The 22,766-nt window shown below is 30.6% G+C and overlaps 2 protein-coding genes across 2 annotated transcripts; one reads left to right on the top strand and one right to left on the bottom strand.

Annotated features, from left to right (window-relative positions):
* The first annotated feature begins 7,519 nt into the window (after nt 1-7,519).
* Nucleotides 7,520-8,988, top strand: LOC108472809 (1-aminocyclopropane-1-carboxylate oxidase). The gene is made up of 4 exons (XM_017774365.2): nt 7,520-7,709; nt 7,809-8,035; nt 8,111-8,444; nt 8,538-8,988. The coding sequence occupies exons 1-4, from the start codon at nt 7,605-7,607 to the stop codon at nt 8,802-8,804; spliced, it is 933 nt and encodes a 310-aa protein (XP_017629854.1). The 5' UTR covers nt 7,520-7,604; the 3' UTR covers nt 8,805-8,988.
* Nucleotides 8,989-13,484: 4,496 nt separating this feature from the next.
* LOC108473881 (E3 ubiquitin-protein ligase COP1-like) lies at nt 13,485-22,469 on the bottom strand. The gene is made up of 13 exons (XM_017775678.2): nt 21,985-22,469; nt 21,163-21,240; nt 20,239-20,394; nt 19,555-19,911; nt 18,768-18,925; nt 18,567-18,632; nt 17,209-17,287; nt 16,650-16,805; nt 16,414-16,512; nt 15,912-16,016; nt 15,354-15,533; nt 13,940-14,050; nt 13,485-13,803 (listed from the first exon to the last, which is right to left on the bottom strand). The coding sequence occupies exons 1-13, from the start codon at nt 22,288-22,290 to the stop codon at nt 13,630-13,632; spliced, it is 2,025 nt and encodes a 674-aa protein (XP_017631167.1). The 5' UTR covers nt 22,291-22,469; the 3' UTR covers nt 13,485-13,629.
* Nucleotides 22,470-22,766: the final 297 nt, after the last annotated feature.

Below are 22,766 nucleotides of genomic sequence, written 5' to 3'. Positions count from 1 at the left end.
ATAAAAAATTTTATAGTTGAGTGACCAAAATAGAAACACGCTAATAGTTGGTTGGCTAATTCTATAGTTTACCCTAAATATTTATGTAATTCAAGACATTTCATGCCCATGAAGTTTTGAAGCGATGGTAGTCAATACTGTATCAGTATTGGTCATATTGGTTAGTATGTATTGTTCTGGTCTTAAACTGATATCAACTGATCTATGTTCCATTTTGGTTAAAATTACGGTGTTTTTTGACTACTTCGATGCGTTTCGACTTATTTCAATCAACATTGGCTTGTACCGGTGTGTACTAGCCTATATTGGTTGAGACCAAATTTGATATTTTAAACTAATTTTAAATTTTTTTTTCTATAATTTCATTTAAAATTAGTAGATATTAAATTAAATTATTGAACCTAATTAATAATTTTAAAACTTATATTTTGTATATAAATATATTTATATGAATATAATTGAGATATATTTGTATATATATATTATACAATTTGCAACTCTCACCTAAAATCAAAGAAGAAAACAAACAATAAGTAGGTGGAAATTGATACAATATTTGTGTTGAAAATTTTAATTAATAAGAGTCTCAAGTTAAATTGATGGATAACCATTATTTTAAAAGAAATCCCATGATAAATATAAACTTAAAAAAAAAAAAGAGATTTAAAATCATAGCTGCCACGAATTCTATGTGATAGCCTGCAAATCAAAAATATTTACCTTCTTAAGTGTGATTTAGATTCAAATTATGTTATTAAATTTGTTATTTAAACTTTACCATAATTCACAAAAGAAAAAGTCGTAACGATTACTGGGCATGTGAAACAACAAAGAGATAAACACACTTTATAGCCTATCGGTATTAATCTGATGTAGAATTTTGGTACTTATGTTATAACTTATCAAGACAAAGCGTGGCGTTTTGTATTTCCTTAACTAAGAATTTGTTCTTTGAAGTTTAAGAAAACGTGAGAAATATGAAACTTCCCACTACCACTTAAAAACAAAAGACCATTCAAAGAATGCTTTCTTTTAATTTCATCAAATACAGACATTATCGTTTTGTTTGCTTCTTGGCTCCCTTCATACTTATCGAGTTTCTAGATTTATTGCGTAGGAATAAATCTTAAAATTATATATAAGTGTATAATTATATATATAAATTTTGATTTTATATAGTTTTGTACATGAAATTTTGATTTGATCTAATTCTTATAAATTATTAACACAATTATTGACATAACGTCATTTTATATTTATATATTACAAACGTAAATAATTATATTTATCTAATATAAAAATAAATTGATGTATTTATTTCTTTGAAAGTTTAAGAGTAAATCAAAATTAAAATTTTAAATACATATTTAAATCACAATTATAATTTTATGTGTATAATTATATAAAATTAAAATTCATGTATAATTTTGATTATGCAAGATTCGATTGAATTTTAATTCGATTGACATCAGCAATATTGCCAATGCAGAAAAACGTTGGTTTAAGTGCGCTAAAAGACATTATCTTCTTATTTAAGGTTTGAGAAGGGATTATAAATAGTTTTAGACATTATATAAAAAACAAATATAATAAAATTAATGATAAAAAAAGTATGCAATATTCGTAAAATGGTAAGTAAGGCGTTAAATCGGGGTAAGTAAGGCGTTAACCTGACGTATCTTAAAATTGTTGAGAGGGTTTTCATAGACAAGAAGGAATATGAACGTAGAAGCAGGGTGTTTTACGCCTTTTACATTGATAAAAATTGAAAGATATTGGGGGGTTCGTTTTAATTACCATTATCTAGCAGTGACATCTTCTTATATTTTGTTTAAAGTTTATATAATATATTTCAAATTATAAAATAAAATAAAATAAAATAAATATACATCAGAAACAGATAGAAAATGGGAAGTTCAATTAATGGATGATTAAATAAGCATGACGTTTTAGATACAATACAAGCGTGTACATATTAAAGTAGATAGAGTTGTCAATTTTGTTTTATATTTGCTTAGGAATTCCACGTTTTGGCCCGACGACCACAACATGCATGGCGGCATACTATCATTTATCTCACGTTAATATCATATTCCATGTGCTTTCCTTTTTTCCTTTTTTGAGGAAATTCCATGTGCTTTTCTTAATACAAATATGTTCCAGTATTTAATAAATTAATTTCTGACTAAATGTTTAAGGAAGATGGAGCGGACAAAATGTTTTTCTTAATCATATCATGGTGGACGTCGAGGAGGGAGTCTGATTTAGATCAAGAGATAATCTCATCGTGAGAGTAGGATTTTTCAAAGTACGAAGGGTTAAAAATGATGATAAATGGTACATATTTGACAGTAGATGATCTCATCAAAAAAGAGAAAGACTTACAAAGAAAAAGAATGATTTTTAAAAATTATGAAGAAAAAAAAGAAAAGAAAAGAAAAAAATCCTACACGGTTATGTTCAAGTTCTTATTTCATTTAAATAATTTCATTTTAGTATTTTTTTCACATAGTTATCTTCTTTTATTTACATATTTACATTTAAGTCATTTTGTATGTTTTTTATATGTCTAATAAAAAATTCATTTTATATGTTTTATTTTTATTTTAATTCTGTTTATTTTATTTTATTTTAAAATTTAAGATAATTTTGGTTTTAATTTTGGATTTTAAGTGTGTTAATTTTTTAATTTCAAGTTTTAATTTTGATGTTATATTAATTTTAATTTAGTAAATAGGGTTAGTATTTGATATTTTGGCGTTGTACTTTTTTTATTCCACAAGCAGACTTAAAATATTGTCATGTGTTTCTTTTTTTAATATTTTACTATATTCCTATAGAATACTTGTCAATCCTTTGATCCTGCTTGTGGTGTAACCTTCCAACCTCGGGTTAGATGTTATGACCAAATTCTAAAGATTACATTGACCACCAAAATAGCATAGTAAAACCACATATTTTTAAAACCATTTGCTTATCTTTCTATATAAAGTTGTCTGAATCTCTTAGTTTTGCAATAACGAATGAGTTTTAAGCATAAAACAATTGATTTAAATATAATATATACTTTTGAAAACTTAGTTGATTTCCAACTTATTTACTTTCCAAAACTCATTTTTCATATTGTGGTGGAAAAAAAAGTGATATTTGATATATTTTTAATTAAAAACCAAGTTGCTTGCATAATTAAATAAAATTTCAAGTTTAAACAGTTTAAAACTTAAATGTCATGCATATGCTAAAATAATCCCAAATTAAAATCTCATGCCTCAATCCAAATAAAACATTATAGTCCCAAAAAACAAAAAGTATAAATATTAAGTTTAAAAATAATAGGTTTATTAAAAATTATCCAAGATATTCCTCCGATTGTCGAATTCGAATCCTAACCTCGCTGGTTTTTTGAAAAGGCAGTAAACTAAGGAGTGAGCTTAAGAAGCTCAATATGAGTCATTGTCGTATCACGCGATCCAATTCGTGAAACTCCACCTTCGCGTCCCACATACTCCAAATTGCCAAATTCTCTAGCAGGACACACTCTATGATGTCTGGATTGACGAATAACAACCATACAAATTGTAGTGCACAATTGTAAATTCTATTATTTACGGAATTTTAAATTAAAATCAATTGTGTATTTGTTATATGTTTGAAAAAAATCAATAACTAACCTTGGGTTCCGAGCGTTGATCTAATAGTAGTTGAATATCTTCGAGCTACTCCAGTAGTCCCACGTAACTCAATCCATGGTTCCACATATTCAGGCAATACATTAATTTAAACATACAATAAATAAATAAAAATTACTATACAAACTCCATATTTATTATAAAATAATTTTTTCCTTGTCACAAATGAGAATGTATATGGTTCGTTTACTTGGGGACAAAGAAATGGTAGCCGCCACCAGACCCGTGACTGCAGCAGAAGCAACAACAACTGATTGACATCTTATTCGATTCTGTCGCCCGACAAAACTCCCGGTACAACATGACCAACACGGCTGATCCCCAACTCATTTATTCGCTTTCTTTGAAGTCAACTAGGTGTAGTAGTGATGCGGTCATTGAGAGCACCAAAAATATCCTATTCCGTGTAAAATAATAAAAATAACAGTAAAGGGGAAGTAGGGTCGAATCCTCAGGGACCGAATTGTACGAATGCTCGTTTCTTGAAATCTTGGACAATTTCTTGGCCAAGAAACTTGCGTTCCTGAAAAAATAAAAAAAAACAGAATTAAGAATTTTGATTTGGAAAAATAAAAATAGTATTTAAATTAAATTGAAATTGCGAAATTAAATAAATGACGGAAATTGAGATGGAGAATATATAAAAATAATAAAGAGAGTTAAAGGAAAAGAAATTCTTATTGGTAGATTCCAGCCTCCAGTTGTCTCATTCCGTCTTGGGTTCAATCCTCGGCTTTTAAATAACCCTTCTCAACTCAAATAAGCCAGTTATACTGGAAGAGGACGCCTACGACCACCAGCTACAAATATTAGACTTACGATTTTTAGGGAACCTGACTTTAGCCAGTAATCTATGCTAGATCAACGCTTCTCAATGGTGAATCCCACGCCATTTTGTCTCTTTGGCTTGCCAACCTCTGACGCAATAAGTTAACGAACCGACTGTGTAATCCTTCCAAAACATACAAAGTGGCCGCCTTTGCATATGCTGAAAAGCTTACTTCTTAAGGGCCATGGACGAAAGCGTCAGCCCGTAGTGCGAAGAAACGATGAATACTTGGTGAGAAGGCTAAGTACGGATTCTAGGCCTCAAGAACCCTTTTTGCGGAATATTGACAACTTTCGGCTAGATAGGTTTTAGTGGCTCATGATAATGGTGGAAAAGAAAATAAATATAAAAATGGAAAATGGGATTTTATTGAAAGAAAATATGAAGAAACAAAAGCCTAGACTTTTAGGGGGAGAGTGTTTACAGAAAAGGATGAACACCCAAAAGAGTGACTTTACCCCCTATTTATAGTGCTAGGGAGATAGTCTAATTGAACTTAAATTCTAAAAAGATAAATACATATAATTAAAGATAAATAAAGATAATTAAAATAAAATCCTAAATTTAAATAATCCTAAAAATTATCTTAATATTAATTATCCTAATATAAATAAAATGGAGTCTTAAAAAATAAAATCTTTTCTTTTTTGCGTTTTTAGTCCTTGTGTCTTTCATGCTTGCACTTTTGGCACAATCTTTTTCCTGTGTCGCATATCAGCCCATTGTGTCTCCAAATTCATACTTTTGTCCCTTAATTTTGCTTTTGCCTCCAAATCAGTCCCTAATCGATAAAAAGACATAAATAGCTCAAATTAGTAGGATCAAGCCCAGAATAAACACATGATTAATACATAAAAATACGTTATTCTAGAGCATTATCAAGTAGCCACCTTACGTGTACCAAAATTTGAGATTTATCGGGCATTAGAATGCCCCCGATTAGCCTAAAGATGAATGCTCGGGCGTATTGTTCTTTGACGACGTTGGGCGTGTCCTTGGGAAGATCTTTGAAATTCCTTTCCAACCAATTAATATGTATCGACCACCGTAAAAACTATTTGACACCTTTCCTAAAAAATTCCTTACAAAGATCCTCTTTATCGAGAATGATTACTGACCCCGTGACGACTGGCCCATCCACTAGTAAACCCAGTTATAAAGCTACGTCCTCGAGTGTGATTGTACACTAGTTGGATAGAAGATGAAAAGTGTGTGGCTCAGACCTCCATCTTTCCACCAACGTGCTGATAAGTGTAGGATCGAGTTTGCAGCCCTTGAGCATGTGAGACGCCTGCAAGAATCTCGCGTCTTGCAAGTAACCACAAATTTCGATATCTGGGCTCTTTGACGAGTTATGTTTGAACCCTTTAAAACAAAATCATTCGTCTATTTATACCAACAAAATAAATTAATTTGAAATATTTTAAAAATAAAATAAAATTAAATTTAACTTAATTGAAAATAGTGAAATTTAAAATTGTCTTACCATTATTGCTTGAGTGGCAGAAATGTGTTTGTTGTCGAAACAAATTAGAGAGGTTGTCATTAGTGAAAATTTAATCGAAACAAATAAAATATGAAATAGTTAAAAAATAATATTTTTAAATGAGTATATCAGAAAATTTAGAACAAAACTTGAGAAAATTGAGAGAATTAAGAGAGTTTAGAAAGAATTGAGAGAGTTGAATTTGAGTGAAAAAATGAAAATGGCATGGTATTTATAGATAAAAATAACCGTTGGGCCCTTTAAATTTTTTACCATTGCCAAAAAACATTCAAAAAACCGTTAGAATTGACCGTTAGCGGAAAGTGTGCACAACTGGACGCGTTTTTCTTTTCTCTCCAAAATTGACATATTTTCCTAAATTTAAAAATAAATGGCCTAAAAGCCCAAATAAATTTCTTTTTGGCATATATGCCTTATTTTATCCCATAATTTTAGTTAAATGTATATATATTTTTAGATTTTTTTAATATTCTTCATGTATGTTTTACTATCTATGTTCGGATTTTGTAGTTATTCTTCCTAACAATATCGATTTCTAAGTGTATATATATATTTGATCTAAATTTAACAAAATATAGAAAAAGACGTAAATACTCTTGAAATAATATTTATTGTTTTATAAATATAACTTTTAGTAATTTTCTAATTGAGTAAGGACCCGATTGATGAGTAACATCAACTCTCAATTAGCCATTAACATATAAAACTTTTATAACAAAATTTATAATTTTTAAAAATATATAAAAAAAAAAACTAAAATCATGTTGGGTTAAGTGATAATATGAAGATGAGTGAAGATGGCTTCCTTATTCGAAAATTGGTTATTCAACTCAATCAAGTGTGTCCTTGGAATGCTAATAGAATTCATTGTGTAAATTACATGTATTTGTCATACTTATCGGTTTGGTGATGAAACCATCTGTTTCTTGAATAAATCCGTTTTAAACATGTTAAAATAAAACCCCATAAGAATTACGGACTATGTATCTAGTATTTATGTCAATAACGAAGCATATGAAACATGGTTTCTTAATTATCAAAGGCTGTGAAGCGGCTTAGGTAACAAAAGGTTAAGACTTGTTTAATGTGAAAGGAATTAAAGTTTATAGTGCGAAATCAATATTTTATAATACTTAACTTTTAATAATACATCAAAAGATTTTAAAAATATTAATTAAATATTAAAACTAAACACTTAAAATTCATTTTGTTTCAAAAATAGATGTTTTATAATATGTACCAAATATGTTTTTAGGTTTTGATCTTATTGAAAATAAATCTTTATTTTTTTTATTTTTAAAAAATAAAAATATTTTGATTTAATTTTTGAAAATTCAAAATAAAATTAAACTCAAGTTCCAGTAACAAAATTTGACCTTTGAATTTTGTTTCGTTACTTTTTACTATTATTTTTCCAGTTGGATTATTAGTCCCTCAAAACCTCACTTGTGAAACTTCTATAAATATCCCCCTACACCTTCCTTCCATTCCGCATTAAAGAAAGTCTTGAGCTAGGTTTTAACATCATTCGAAACTAAAAGATCAGTGAGAGTTTCGAGAGAATTTTAAGGAAAGAGAGATGGCAACTTTCCCAGTGATCAACTTGGAGAAGCTCAATGGTGCTGAGCGATCAAGAACCATGGACAAAATCAATGATGCCTGTGAAAACTGGGGCTTCTTTCAGGTATATGTATCAAAAGAATTTTACTTTTTTTTTCTTTTGCCTGGAGATACTGGTAATCTTTGGGGGGGGGGGGGTATTAATATGTCGATTGGATTTCAGGTGCTGAACCATGGAATACCCCATGATTTTCTGGATACTGTGGAAAGGTTGACAAAAGAGCATTACAAGAAGTGCATGGAGCAGAGGTTCAAGGAACTGGTAGGAAGCAAGGCCCTTGAGGGTCTCCAAGCTGAGGTCACTGATATGGACTGGGAGAGCACATTTTTCATACGCCATCTCCCTCAATCCAACGTGACTGAAATCCCAGATCTCACCGATGAATACAGGTCAATATATATATACATGATTATTATATTATCATTCGCTTTAGCTGACACTTTAGTCCAATAAATAAATTGCAGGAACGTGATGAAAGAATTCGCAGTGAAATTGGAGAACCTAGCCGAGGAACTGCTAGACTTGTTGTGCGAGAATCTTGGACTAGAGAAGGGATACCTGAAAAAGGCCTTCAATGGTTCAAAGGGTCCAACCTTTGGCACCAAAGTTAGCAACTATCCACCATGCCCCACACCAGACAAAATCAAGGGACTCCGCGCTCATACAGATGCTGGTGGCATAATCTTACTCTTCCAAGACCCCATAGTGGGCGGCCTCCAGATTCTTAAAAACGGAGAATGGGTGGATGTTCCTCCTATGCGTCACTCCTTTGTCATCAACCTCGGGGATCAGCTCGAGGTCTGCATCTCAATTTCTCACCAACCATCTCTAGCTAGCCCAGTGCATTTTATTTTATTAGAAACTTGAAAAACTGGAATGTCGAATTTGCAGGTGATCAGCAATGGCAGATACAGGAGTGTGGAGCACCGTGTGATGACCCAAACCCAAGGGTCTCGCATGTCGATAGCTTCGTTTTACAACCCAGGTAGTGACGCCATTATCTACCCGGCACCAGCTGTGGTGGAGAATGAAGCAGAAGAGAAGAAGGAATGGTACCCTAAATTTGTGTTCGAAGATTATATGAAGCTATATGCTGGAATGAAATTCCAGGCCAAAGAACCAAGGTTTGAAGCCATGAAAGCCACTGCAACTGCTTAATATACTGGAGTTGGAAACAGAAATAACGATGAAGGACGTATCTAGTTTTCAAGTTTTAGTATTTGGTTAAAAAATAAAGCTCACAAATAAAAAAATAAAAAAAAAAGGAAGTTTGGTATGAAGTAGATTTTGTCTTGTAAACAGCAACATCAATTACAATAGTATTTATCTTATATTCATACCATCTTCTTCTTTTTTCCTTCATGTTTTTAATTGCCGACTACATTCTATCACAACCTATTACGTTCACAAACTGAGTAAATGCTTTATACCAAAACAGTAACATCACATTACACCATCTATTCATTCTCACACCAAATTACTAATATAACATTAAACTATTTAAAAATAATAATATTTCTATTTCATGCCATTCTTTATATTATTTATTTTATCCATTTTGTACCCAACAAAAAACCTTACTAACAAATAAAGAAACAAATGGAATGAAAGGAATACTTATTTTATTTATATCTTTTATAAAATTATATTTAAATAATAAACACTAATTACTTTGCATCCAATCAAAGTTCAATATATCATTTGGTGTATGAGTTTGATATTTTTTGCCCAATGCAGTATTTGTATTTGACAAAACATTTATATTTTGATATTCAATTCGAAAGGTTGATTTGGATTTTAAGATTGATTTAATGAAAGATAATTGTTAATATTATTAGGTTTGATTTTTTAAAGAATAGATTTAATGCTAATTGTAAATTTATTTAATTTTACGTTTAATTTTTCAAGTACAATCTTAAATATATTATTAAGCATTAAATATATTACTTACATATAAAATATTCATGAAATAAATTGAAGAGATTATACCAACAAACATTGAGTACAATAATAAAATACCTAATTTAAATTTGAATCTTAAAAATAACACTATGGAAAATATAGTTACTGAACCTCAAAAACAACATTTATTTTTTACTGAAGCACTAACTAAAACGTATATTTTTAAACATGTTAGCTCGAATGACAATCTGCATATACTTCAAGCTAATTCTTTTTGAATTTTTATATTTTTTAGAATTATTTGTTGACTTGATATATAAGACAAAAATGTCATGTCAGCATGAAAGTATATGTGAACTTTGACACACTAATATTGTTAAAAAAATTATATTTTAGTTAGCACTTCTATTAAAAAACGATTTGACTCTTGTTTGAAAAGTTAATGGGCAAATTTAATTAAAAAACAAGGGTTAAGTTGATAAAAAATGTACATATTGAAGGCTAAATTTGATACTATGTCAAGTTAAAATGTTTCTTTTTCTTTTGATAACATAAAAGTTTAAAATTTAATGTAACTTTTGTTTTTGTTATTATTATAATTTCTTTAATTGTTTTATTAATAGTTGAAATAAAATATGTTAATATATAAATATTTGTTAGGTCTAAGTCAAGAATTAAAATTTGAATATAAATATATATATATATATATATATATATATATATTCTAAGAATTACAAACTAAATGCGATATTGAAAAATAATTAAAGAAAAGAACTTGAAAACTAGGTATTAATATCATAGATTTTTTATGTTTGTGTAATGGTGATTCTGTCATTTTATCAAAAATATTATTTAATTATAGATAAAATAAATAAATAAACTATTAACAAAATCATTGAAAAAACTAGTATTTAAAGCTTTTATTTTGATTATTTTATTTTATTACTAAATTTGGGTTTAGAGTTTTTCGAAAGTTTAGATTTTTAATTTTGTACTTAAAACAAGTTTGGGTGGAATTAATTAATGATTATTTATTTCTGTTTTTAAATAATTAAATTAAAATTTTAAAAAAATAAAGTAATTTTAGTTATAGTTTGGAGGACTAAAAGTAGTTTTTTCAAATGTGGAAACGAAAGAAGTGGGAAATAAAAATAGTTTTATTTTTTAAAAGAAAAGTTAAATTATTAAAACAACCTTATAAATGTATTGCATTTAATACATAATATGTAATTTTTTAATTGAATTGGCGTCATTAAGTTGAGTGACATTAAACTCGGTAAAAAGCATTATATATAGTATAGATATAAATAAAGAAAGTTATTAACTAAGATTTATTAACTCCATTATTGAATTAGAACAAGATTATTGTTGAGGGGGTTGACTCTTTCGAAAGAGGTTTTCGAAATGTCGTATGATTCACGTAGCTCAAGTGGTACCATGGTTATTGGTAAGGGCCATATAAGCCTTAAGTAGCTCAATTACTATTCACACGTCATGTACTAATATAAGCCTGAGGTAGCACAATTACTATTCACACGTTATGTACTAACACCTCTCCCGAGTTTTACAGGTCATATCTCTACCAATCAAGGTGTATTTTCGTGAATTGTACACAACTCTTCGCGGAGTTCAAAGACAAAGTCCCAACATGGGGACAATACCTTTGATTGTTATGAGATCGATCAACTATACGGTAAATGACACTTAAAAAACTTATTCCAACGGAGATTAGTAAAATAATATGCTATATTTTTCAAATTATTTATAATGAATGGAGATAAGTGGAGAGATAGTGAAACTAATAATATTGAAATCCCATTAGATCTTGTTTTATGAAACAAAGAAAAAAGGAAAATTTGGAAAAGAAGGCAGATGAAGATGAAGAGGCTCATGCACCTCCAATATTCGTCAACAAACACCATTTAAAGAATGATTAATGTTATTCTTTTCTCTCCCAAGTGAGCTTCAAATGCAACAATGAGATGGCCATCTGTCAAATTGTCTACTATATATGGAAGTTCCACAATATATTGTTTTGCTTTTAATTCTTTTTCCGAATGAAAATGAATTTCTTTTCCTTTGCGGGGGGTGATATGATGAAATGTTGGAAATCGACATCATTATCATCAAAGATGAAATCCTTTTCTTTAAGATGTTTGATATGGATTGTAGTGGATTCAACTAGTGGAGCTCTGCTATAATGACAATGGAATCCCTCAAAGATCCAGCGTTTTTGAAAGATGACAGTCCAATCATATCAACAGAGTTAAATATGATGTATTATATTTCGAGGATTTTCAAAATCTAAATATTGTCTCTTGTTTGGTATTAAAATTCTTTTGTTTTGCTTTTTTTACATAAATGGTCGTACATGGAACCACGAATTATAGATTAGTATTAAGTAAAACGTTTAAAAGAAATGAAAAAGTAGGAAAAAAACAAATGCGGTGGAAGTTGCATGCTCAGATCTTACGTAAAAAGAGTCTGCCACAAGTTGAGAAATGAGAACAGGTTCAATGCATCTCTCCTTTGAACCACAATAATGTAAGGCAAATAAAATTATGAAACAAGTCATTTTAAGGTTTCGTTTCTTTACATATAAAAGGTTTTATGAAAAATATTTTATATATTTTTTATATTTGTTTCACAAAAATAGTTTGATCAATAAAAATGACTTATAAGTCAATGTAAAATAAATTATTTTTTCTGTAAAATAACTTAACCTTTTAAAAAGTGTAAGTCATTTTCCTAAAAAGAGCTCATCTACAGATAATTTTATTTTTATATAAAAATTAACTTAAATCAAGCTTAATATTATTATATTGATAATAAATTTTATTTTATTTTTAAAAATATTTAAAATATTATATTTTTCAATATTATTAAACATACATATTTAATTATTTATATTTAGTCATATAATAAATTATTAATATAATAAATATAATTTATTATTTTAATAAATTATTTAATATTTCAATTTTATTTTAATAATAAATTTTAAAAATAGTAATTTTAAATAATATTATTCACATATTATTGAAAATATTTAATATTAATATTTTAATAATAAATATTTATTACAATATATAAATATATTAATAATAAATGTTTTGTAATATAAAGGTTAAAATATGTCATAAGTCTATGTATATTTCATAAATTTGTAATTTAGTCTTTGTACTTTTATTTTCAACAATTTAGTTCTTTTACTTTTCAAATTTAAAAATCAAGTCCAATTGTTGACATCGTTAACTTTTTAATATTTTTAATATATGCAAAAACAATGTAAAATATAAAATTATAGATAAAATAAATTCAATTAAACAATGAAAAAAAATCTCAAATGTATATTTGTTTCATTGAAAACAACTTTTATGAAATATTTTTAAGAAATTTACCAAATAACAAAAATATTTTACACAGATTCATCCAAATATAAAAAATATTAACTTTTTCAAACAAGTAAATTATTTTTCAAAATTATTTTCAGTAAAACAAACTAACCTTAATCTTATATATTTCACAATTTGATTGCTTCCAATTAAACCAGGGAGAGGGGAAGAGAAATTTTGAAGGAGAAGAATATACCTGCCATTTGCAAAAATACTAGGTCAAAAAAAATGAGATATTATTTGATTTCAACAACAAAAAATCAATAATTGTATTGAATAAGAGTTAATGTTTTAGCATTTTCTTTTAAAACAAAAACAAGATTGAGTGCGATTCGATAGTTTTCAGTCTTGGTGAGAAATTATTTTTAACCTACGCTCAAACTAAGAACAAGCACAGTCCACACTTTTTGACTACTGGACCACTGCTGAATCAATGACGTTACATCAATCCAACTAAAACCGACTTTTGACAAATAATTTTACAAAAATTAAATTAAAAATAACTAATAAAAAAAAAAAGAAAAAAAGAGTGCAACATTGGTTTTCGTTAAAGCTGGTTGAATAATAGTATAACAATCATAATTTTGAGGGAAAACAACAGAGGTAAATTCACTAATCATATTTTATCCTTACAACCTATATACAGTTGAACCGAAAAACAATACTCTCTTTGAACTTCGATTTTGTCAAGCCGCAAGGACTAGCACTTTTATGGTTCCCTGACTGTTAGCAGTTAGCATGGTAGGGCTATCGCTCTTCCAACACACCGCACTTATGAAGTGCGATCCACCCCCATCTTCATCTGCATCCTCCATCTCTTGTGAACCAAATCTATGCCATGTTACCGGTTTCGATATTTCCTGCAATTATTACCCAAAGATTATGAAACTTCAAAACCCCTAACAATAGAACTAACCGACGATTAAGCCTCCACAACCACAAATCTCAATAAATCAGTATAGCCCATGAAGATTGCAATTTGATGGTTTTCCTAACCTTGTGGTACACGTACACTTCATTTGTTTCGCTGCCGCATGCAATATATTCACTGTTTACAGTAAGGCCTACGAAATTCTTCTCATTTGTATGGCCTTTAAAAGTTCGAAGCTGCAAGCAAACCACATTGATATCAATGAAAAAGATTCCACAAGTACAAGACAAATAGCCTCTTAAATCAATGTTTGCCTGTATACTTTCTAGCTCCTATTCCAGAACTCATTACGTAAACAAAAATGGCTTAGGTTTACATCTCCAGAACAACACCACAGAGGCTTTCCTACCACTAATCACCGCATTTTTACCCACCAAGGAAATAAATGAGCAAAATAAGAAAATTACAATATGAAATGAACAAACAAAAAACTGAAAGGAAAACATGGAAACGGACTAACAGCTCAAAATGCACAGTACTAAGAGCTAATTTAGCATTATTTTTGCAATTATAAAAGCTTAGTTTAAAATATATGCTTTTGAGAAGTGTTGGGAAAGCAATGCTATGAAAAAATATAGTTTCTTAGTTTTAAGCGTTCAACATTACAGTAAAAAAATATATATATAGTGAAAAATTAAAATATCCATTTTAGATATGACATTTGAAATTATAAAACAAATCAATTTAAATAACCATCAAATTAGTTAATATTACAATATATGAAATATATATTCTAAATACTTTTTAAGCAATTAAATACAATTTTTTGTAAAATTATAAATAAATAAACATATTATAGATATTAAAATCACATACAACCATAACCCTTACAAATTTAAATATAAAATGTTGTGTATTTGATATAAATTTCAAAAAGAAAAATAATTGCATACCCAATATAATAATTACAGAAAAACATATATTAAATATTAAAATTTAAAATGAATTTTATATCTAATATAATTGTATATGCTATAACTAATATAAATGCGGTAATTTTATAATTTCTCATAAAAGCTAGCTATTCTCAAAAGCTAAAGGCACTTAAATCCAGTTTTTTGTTTCGATTTCAAAGCCAAAGGTGATACCTAGTTGTTCAGCGTTGCTTTTGCTGTCAAAAAGTGCTTTTAGACAGCCAAATGCAATGCTAAATGGGCCCTAACTCTAGGTGTAAATTAATGGAGACCTATTCTTAAATCCTCCAATGCTAAACAGATCATTTTATTTGGAAGACTCTAGTCAACATTTAGAGCATATAAAGCAAAGTATCCTTAACATGTTACATTATACATTTCTGAACCGGCTTCTCAAAATGTAGAGTAGGTCAAGTTTCACTGCTTTTCGAGAAGCCATAGCATTGAAAGCATCAATTTAGAGACTAGAAAATTTTAACTTAAATCAATAAGAGCAAAAAGAAAAAAATTATCTGGGATAAGGCATAATTATGAAATAATGAACCAATATAAACATATTACTCACCGGCAAATTCTCCTTCACATCCCATAACCTTAGTGTGCTATCTGTAGATGCAGAAGCAAGTTCATTTTCAGACAAGAATTTCACATATGAGACTGCTTTCTTGTGCCCACTGAACACATGAAGTGGACTACTGATGTTTCTCAAATCATAATAGTGGATGTGATGATCTGCTGAACCAACCTGCATAAGCCACAAAGTTTCATAGTTTTTCAGTTTTTCTTTCCATAAAAGAAAAGTAGTTCTTATTTAGCATGCCTAAGCTAGCAAGACTAGTAAATGCAGTCTGTAAAAACAGAAAACATGCATATAAAGCAATTTCAAAGTTTAACTCCTTCAAAATTGGCCAGGTGACTGTGAAATAGCTTTCTTAAAATACTGACGAACTTAAATAAATTATCTATGACAGAATTTCTTGGCGTAGTTACAAACATTAAGAGTAATTTAATTTGGGAAAAATATTCCAGCTTCAAAGAAAATAGAAAAGAAAATGCATTTTTTTTTTTTTTTGCAACACACAATCTTTCAACCATTATGAAACTGAAACAAATAAGTCCATACCGCAATGAAATCGCTAGATCCAGGATTATACTTGACACAACATATATTTGCTTTCATGTCAATATTAATAACACTGGCCTCCTGCTTTGTGCACCAAACTTTCACCTGGTCAATTAACAAAAACACATCCATGTTATGATTAATCAACAATGAACTTTCCCTTGCTGATGATGAAAGCTTAAAGCAAATAAAACCATGATATGGTTAAAGATAAATGCTTCATTTAACTCGTAAATAAACATCTAGTATTCATGTCAAGAACCTTGACTAGATTACTCAACCATATCTTGCAAATGTCAACCCATTCATCTATTACACCCTTGTCTTCACATGATAAGATATAAGACTAGCTAAAATATAATTGACAATGTTACAGCCCCATGTGGAGATAATGAATAATTATCTCCTGAATCTCTCCTTCCAAGATGCAATGATAATATATTGTAAATTGATTAAGTAAAGCAGTAGTACTCGGTATAGGATATGGAATATGTCAGTGTACCTTGCAATCATCACTACCAGATACAAGCATTGAGGGGTCTGTCCGTGAGAAATCAACACTCCATGCTCGTTTTTCATGTTCTTCATATTCCATTAGACTCTGTGAAAGCGATTAAAACAGTAGGAAACATAAAATAATAAGGTTGGAAAATCTAGTTTGAAATGAAAATTATAACAAGTCTAAGAAATGGACTATATTGTCAGGTCAATTAGTAAACCATAACAATTCCTCATTACCTGACGTGTTGTTACATCCCACACGGTTACTATCCCCTCATAATCACTACTAGCTATATGATTCTTCCAATGCTTGTTCCAACTCAAGCAACTTAGTTTAGAACGTGTGGACATCTCCACAACAGGACAGTGTACATCCGCTGGTTCATTTAGGACCTAGAAAACAACTCCGTAGTCAATAAGAGTCGGTATAGCTAAAGATTGGAAGGAAAAGTAGCAAATTATTAACTGTGAACTTTCCTTGTCAGTATGCAGATCCATTAATATGACATCAATAACTTAAACAAAATACCAGCCTCCTTCTCAAGGTTGTTACAAATCAATACTAGAGAAAACAACAGTGGGTGCAAGACTAACCCAGAATATAAATGGTTGTTAAATGAACAGAAAAGCCATCCATAGAAAATGCTCTAAAACAACATTTACTGTTTTCCTGCTTCTCTATGAAATGGGGGCGGAGAACAGTACTATACTGTAGTACATTTCCCTTGTCAATTGTGACCAACAATAATGGTAAACAGAGCCAATTGTGAAAGGTTTCAGAAATTCAGGATCTTACCATTGAGAGATCAAAAACCTTAATGCGCCGAGACACTCCAGCTGTAGCGAACAACTCATCATCACGGTCAAATTCTATGCTGCAATTACCATGATCCATTCAAAACAAATTCAGCAGTCTTGCATATATACACAAAATGAGCACTAAACAGATTCTGGAGTTGATTTATTTGCAAGAAAAATACCAAGATTCACAGACTAAGCTTCCTAATCCAGAATGAAAAAAAATCCACTGCTTTGTCTTAGACACACTATATTTCAGTGAAAGTGAAATCAGGCATTCCTGAGAGAAGAAAGAAAGGAATTCAGAACATCCTGGCTACTCCCTAACAATGGTCACCAGCCTCTGTTTTCTTTGGGTGTAATGCCTGTATTTTGAAGCTACTTTCCTTCGTGACTAATATTCATTTCAGCCAGCTCTTTGTTACTTTATAAATGTAGTTTGGACTCTGGTCTTTGTAGATGCTAATACAATTAAAATCTGCTCTTTGTAGACAAACCATGGATTTCTGATCCATACCCAATATCAACTTCAGGATCTTAGGATCATTTTCAATCAGAAAGGACTGTTGTACAAAACATAATACTATGTAATTGTGATCCTATTTCCATTTGTTTGAAGAAGATAACATGTAACAAAAGGATTCTTCTACATACAAATCATAGCTTGAACTTGGAATGAGAATAAATATATTAATGATGCATCTTTAACTTTTAGTTTTTCTGCCCAATAAATCACAACACTCTTGGAAAAGAATAACTTCTTATGTATTGAATATTATATGAATCGAGTTCACAGCCTAATAGAACTTAGAAGTAGAGGGTACTTTGGTGGGATCCTTGTGGACAGAAATTGCAGTTGAGAGTACATATCATCCACTCTTAAAAGTACCTATCTGTTTGAAGAAGGTAAAAGAGTGCTGTTGGCCCATAGAAGATAAGGAAGGATTTAAAACCACACAGTTCCATCTTGATGATGACTTATGGAGTCCAGACCATATGGTTTTACTTAAATGCCAAAATCATCTAGATTATAGAATAACTTGTAAAAGGTACAAGCATATAAAACTTGTTTGGAAAATGGTGAATCAAACCATCAATCAGTGGGGTCCACATGTTAGTGTGCAGTTTCATAAAAATGAAGTTCCGATTTCTGTAGAGCTGATTGAAATCAGATTGAACTTTAAATTTTACTAGTATTGAACAAAAACATTAACACATCCAACTATGATATTCAATTCCATTTTTAGCAGTACAGTGTAACATAACATAATAATACATTTTTTAAACAATTTTAAATCAACATAATAATACATTTTTCTACAATATTAAAACAACATTTAGATGCAAGAATCTCACCTTGATACTATATTGGCTGAATGAAAGAGATCTCCAAGCCTCACTTCAGCAATGACTCTTAGTCGACTGGTAGAGAGGAATCAAAAGGAAAATCTGGTGATAAACTGAAGTACAACAGGGAAAGGAAAAGGGAGAGGAAGGGGATGGAAGGTGTTAATGTCAACTTATGTCCACTACATAATTGAAAAGTGGCATCCATACCTGTATTGAGTAAAAGTACTCAGCACAGACTGAAAATCTGCAAGACCCGCATTATAACCCTCTCTATGAATGACATTTTTATCACCTTCTTGCTTAATATGCAGTTGGTTTGCCAACTGACGTCGCTTTTGCAGGTAACACTCTTGTAGGTCATTAAACTGTGGCCAAGGGTGAAAAACTAAAGTGAATTTAGGCCTGAAAAGAATAATGAATCAATAAAGGATTAATGTTTTAAGTTGAGTCAACTATAAATAACATCTCCAGACAAAAAACAATTGCACAATAAACCAATTAGAACACGTTTTCATGATGATTGACCTATCATATAAAATGATGAAAATTTGAAGTTACATCTGCCAATTGCCAGGCTCAACTATTAACAACAAAATCACTCAATGGCAAATTGTTCTTCAAATATAACCTGTAAGATCATTAGCTGGAGCATCTAACTGTAAATGGCAAGGCATCCATCTATGATATTATAACATTCTATCAGAAACCACTAACGTAAAGAACAAATCAGTCTTTTATGTGATTCAAAGAGCTCTATGAAGCAAGAGAAAAGTACTTGCAGCAAACTCCAACTAGTTCATACTAAGTTTAATCAAACCAAGCAGAAGTGTTACTGTTAATCCTTAATAGGTTTTTGGACACCTTTTTTTTTTTTCAGCAACCAAATGAAATTCAGCTCTTAAAGTTATTTTGCACTATTGCCAATTGCAACTATGTAAGATTAAAGCATATACCAAACAAAAATTTGCTACTGAAACCTTCTAAAATCACAAACCTGGGCATGAATCCGCTTTTTTCTTGCAACAGAGAGACCAGATTGATTGAACCCTTGTGAGTCCGCTCCACTTAAGGCATCTTTTCTCTGACTACCATGGCCACTCAACTGTGTCTTTCCATCTATTTTCTTGTTTTGAAGATTCCCTGCAGGCATCCCTCCCCTGATATTTAGAGAACTAGAGACAATTCCACTATTGTTCTTGTCCATGGATGAAGACCATGGCTTTCTTGTGCTAGAGTCATCTCCAAGCATCCGCAATTTCACAGAGTATCTATCTCTTGCACGATACAAATCCATTCTATGTCTCTCCACAGAATTTATGTCCTCTTTAATAAACTGAAGATCAGTTTGTACCTACAGAAAGGAAACGAATCTTGTCAGCGACCTACCGAAAAAGAAAAGTGAATATTTTCAGCAAAAAAAATCAGATCAAAGTAATTATCAATTAATGCAGCTATTTGTACAAATATGTGCACATAACGGTTAAATTAAAGTAAGAGGGAATTTACTAGAGCTAATGAAGAACAAATATCACAATTAATGAAATATATATGAGCAGGGAAAAAATAACACACCCAGAACTGATCAGTCAAACTGAAGAATGAATTGGATAGAACATAATGATGGTTCAAAAATAGTGAACAGGAAAAAAAAAAGTGGCATAACGTAAATGCAATAGACCTCATTTAGTTCATCAACTTTTTGCTTCCTTAAGCAGTGTAAGAAATCCAGCAGTATTTTCATATTTCTCTCAGCTTCTTCCTGTTCCATTTTTCTCTTCTTCTCTGCAAGGAGGGACAAAAGGCTGTCCAGCTCCTTGATTGTAACCTCATAACCCTGTAAAGAATCAAATTTAGTTGGAAAAACTGCTAAGTAAAAGAAATTACGGGCTCATCCACTACTGTTCAATTTAAAGAGACATCAAATGCAATTCTTGGTTGACAGCCGCGGGAGGAAATAAATAATATATTAAAAATACTATTCATGAAAATTCACTATAAACTCTTGAAAGCTCACAGCTGGAAGCTTAAGACCAATTGTATACTATCATTATCAGGCAACTTAAATACTATGGAAGGGGGCATTCGGTGCCCTAAAGTGAGAAAAGTAATAGCAACAATTCTTGGTAATCAAGGATATTATGCCATCTATAGAGTAACTACACATACATCTATAGATAACAAAGCTGGACCTGCTCCCAGCTTTGGGATAAAAAGTAATCCCGATTCCCACTTTTGATCATTCTAGCACCTCTAAGACATTCATGCATCTGCACCACTATACCTAGAAATCACAATCCAAGTACCTTAAATATGCCGCAAGTAAAACACTATATTGACTGTAATGAAAGATCAGGTCAATGAATAAACCGATGCACTTAATTTAGTATGCCTTCTTTGAGCATGTCATTCCAAAAATATGGTAAAAAAAGCAGCACTCAAGATGTATTTTGTTGTTAGTCTGAGTCTGTGTGTGTGAAAGATAGAGGGAGCGACATAATTAGCAAATCACCCCAGGGGGGAACTTGAATTAGAAACACCAATGCATAAATTCCTTGATATAACAAAATGAAAATTTTAGATTTCTTCCAAAAAAACAACTAACCTGCTGTAACGCCTGACGAAACTGTTCCACAGGGGATGCAGTTTTTGATATTTGACGAGCTGAAGTCTTCTTCAAAAGCTACAAATGTGGTACAGAGAAATTATATAATCATAAGCTCAACTCTGGAGTAGGAGTACACCATTTCAAGATATAATTACATGACCATAAAACAGTCTACACTATTTAGGAAATCATATAGTCAGTCATAACAAGACAACTAAGATGATCTAAATAAAACCAAGACAAGGTTACCCCATTAAATTTCGTATTCTAAATTTTAAATGTTCAAGTTTGATATTGGATCATTATCTGAAGCATTTTGATCTAAGACATTGAATATCTTGAAATATGATATTCCAGGAAATAGAGAGTGGGAATCACCAAGAAATAAACTCCTGGGACCCTCTGTTGAACTGTTTTCAGCGCTGACTACTGGGTATAAAAATTCTAAACCCACTAAGACTCCACCAAGTACACCGTGAAAGCATAGGGAAAATATTTGTAAGATAAAAGAGAGACAAGCAAGATAATAGCTGTGCCAGTTATCACTGAGGCGATTAAGATTCACTTTCAATCCACATAGAAGCTAAACTTGATTCATACAAGTAAATCGTCGCTGAATACAAGACATCTAAAAGGGTTGGTGTGTTCTAGGAACAAGAAGATTCCAATCTTATCCAAGTCAAGCCTTATTTTCAAAGAAATTAAAAAAAAAAAAAACAGAACCTTAAATAACCATGATATTTAAAATTGATTCAATCATGTATGTTCGAAACATAATTAAATCCAAATTGGAGCTAATAAAGAGCAAATAGAACCAACCTTATCGAGCAAAATATTGGGGAAAAGCTGATTATTAGTGAGAAATTGAGAGCAACAAGGGCAATCGCTCTTGTTTCGAAGATGGGTAATTATACACATGTAGCAAAAGCTGTGACCGCAAGACGTGAGGAAGGCGTCCTTAATTATCTGCATACAAATCGGACACAGCAAGTCCTTATCCACCTCGGCATCTTCTGAAACAGCAGCGGAGGCAGCTTCGAGTGGAACTCCCTCGAAGGAAGATGGCTTAGAGTCCGGCTTGACCGCCGGCACACGAGGGTCGGTACCAGTTGAGAATTCTTCCATGTTTTTAGTTACCGTTTTCTTGGTATTACATTTTTGGATTTAATGTGTGTAGCGATAAATAAATAAAATTTCTGCTTAGAGTAAAAAAAAATTTAGAGAGAGAGATAGAGAGCCAAATGAGCGGTTTTCCTTTCTGAGGGTAAAAACAGACCACGCCATCAGTGGAAGTGGGCTTTTAGACCTTTTGGTTTTTTATCTTGTAATTGGATAGGGCTACCTATTCAGGGGGAGAACTAATTTTTGAATCCCTCGATATTGCTTTTATTTTTGTTATAAAATTATAGGTTAAACTATATGTCGATTTTTTTTATTTCGCCTTTTAGTCCATTTTTTTTTAAAATTAGAAAAACATGTTGTTTTTGAAGAGAAAAAAAAAGAAAGTATGTCCAAGATTTTTTAATTATGTTAGTTTTAGGGTTTTTGTTAGGGTTAAGTTTTTTTAAGGGTTTAGGGTTGACACTGCGAATGTTTATAGG

This window comes from Gossypium arboreum, chromosome 11 (assembly GCF_025698485.1).
Source record: "Gossypium arboreum isolate Shixiya-1 chromosome 11, ASM2569848v2, whole genome shotgun sequence".
NCBI classification, from domain to species: Eukaryota; Viridiplantae; Streptophyta; class Magnoliopsida; order Malvales; family Malvaceae; genus Gossypium; species Gossypium arboreum.
Note: the sequence above shows the minus strand (reverse complement) of the source record. Positions and strands in the feature narration are given on the sequence as shown.

Coding starts and splice junctions, on each gene's coding strand:
- LOC108472809 (XM_017774365.2), top strand. CDS start 7,605: ATGGCAACTTTCCCAGTGATCAACTTGGAGAAGCTCAATGGTGCTGAG. Junction 7,710..7,808: donor AAAACTGGGGCTTCTTTCAG/GTATATGTATCA, acceptor ATTGGATTTCAG/GTGCTGAACCATGGAATACC. Junction 8,445..8,537: donor ACCTCGGGGATCAGCTCGAG/GTCTGCATCTCA, acceptor TCGAATTTGCAG/GTGATCAGCAATGGCAGATA.
- LOC108473881 (XM_017775678.2), bottom strand. CDS start 22,290: ATGGAAGAATTCTCAACTGGTACCGACCCTCGTGTGCCGGCGGTCAAG. Junction 16,806..17,208: donor AGGTTTTTGATCTCTCAATG/GTAAGATCCTGA, acceptor GTTGTTTTCTAG/GTCCTAAATGAACCAGCGGA. Junction 13,804..13,939: donor AAGTGTACGTGTACCACAAG/GTTAGGAAAACC, acceptor TAATAATTGCAG/GAAATATCGAAACCGGTAAC.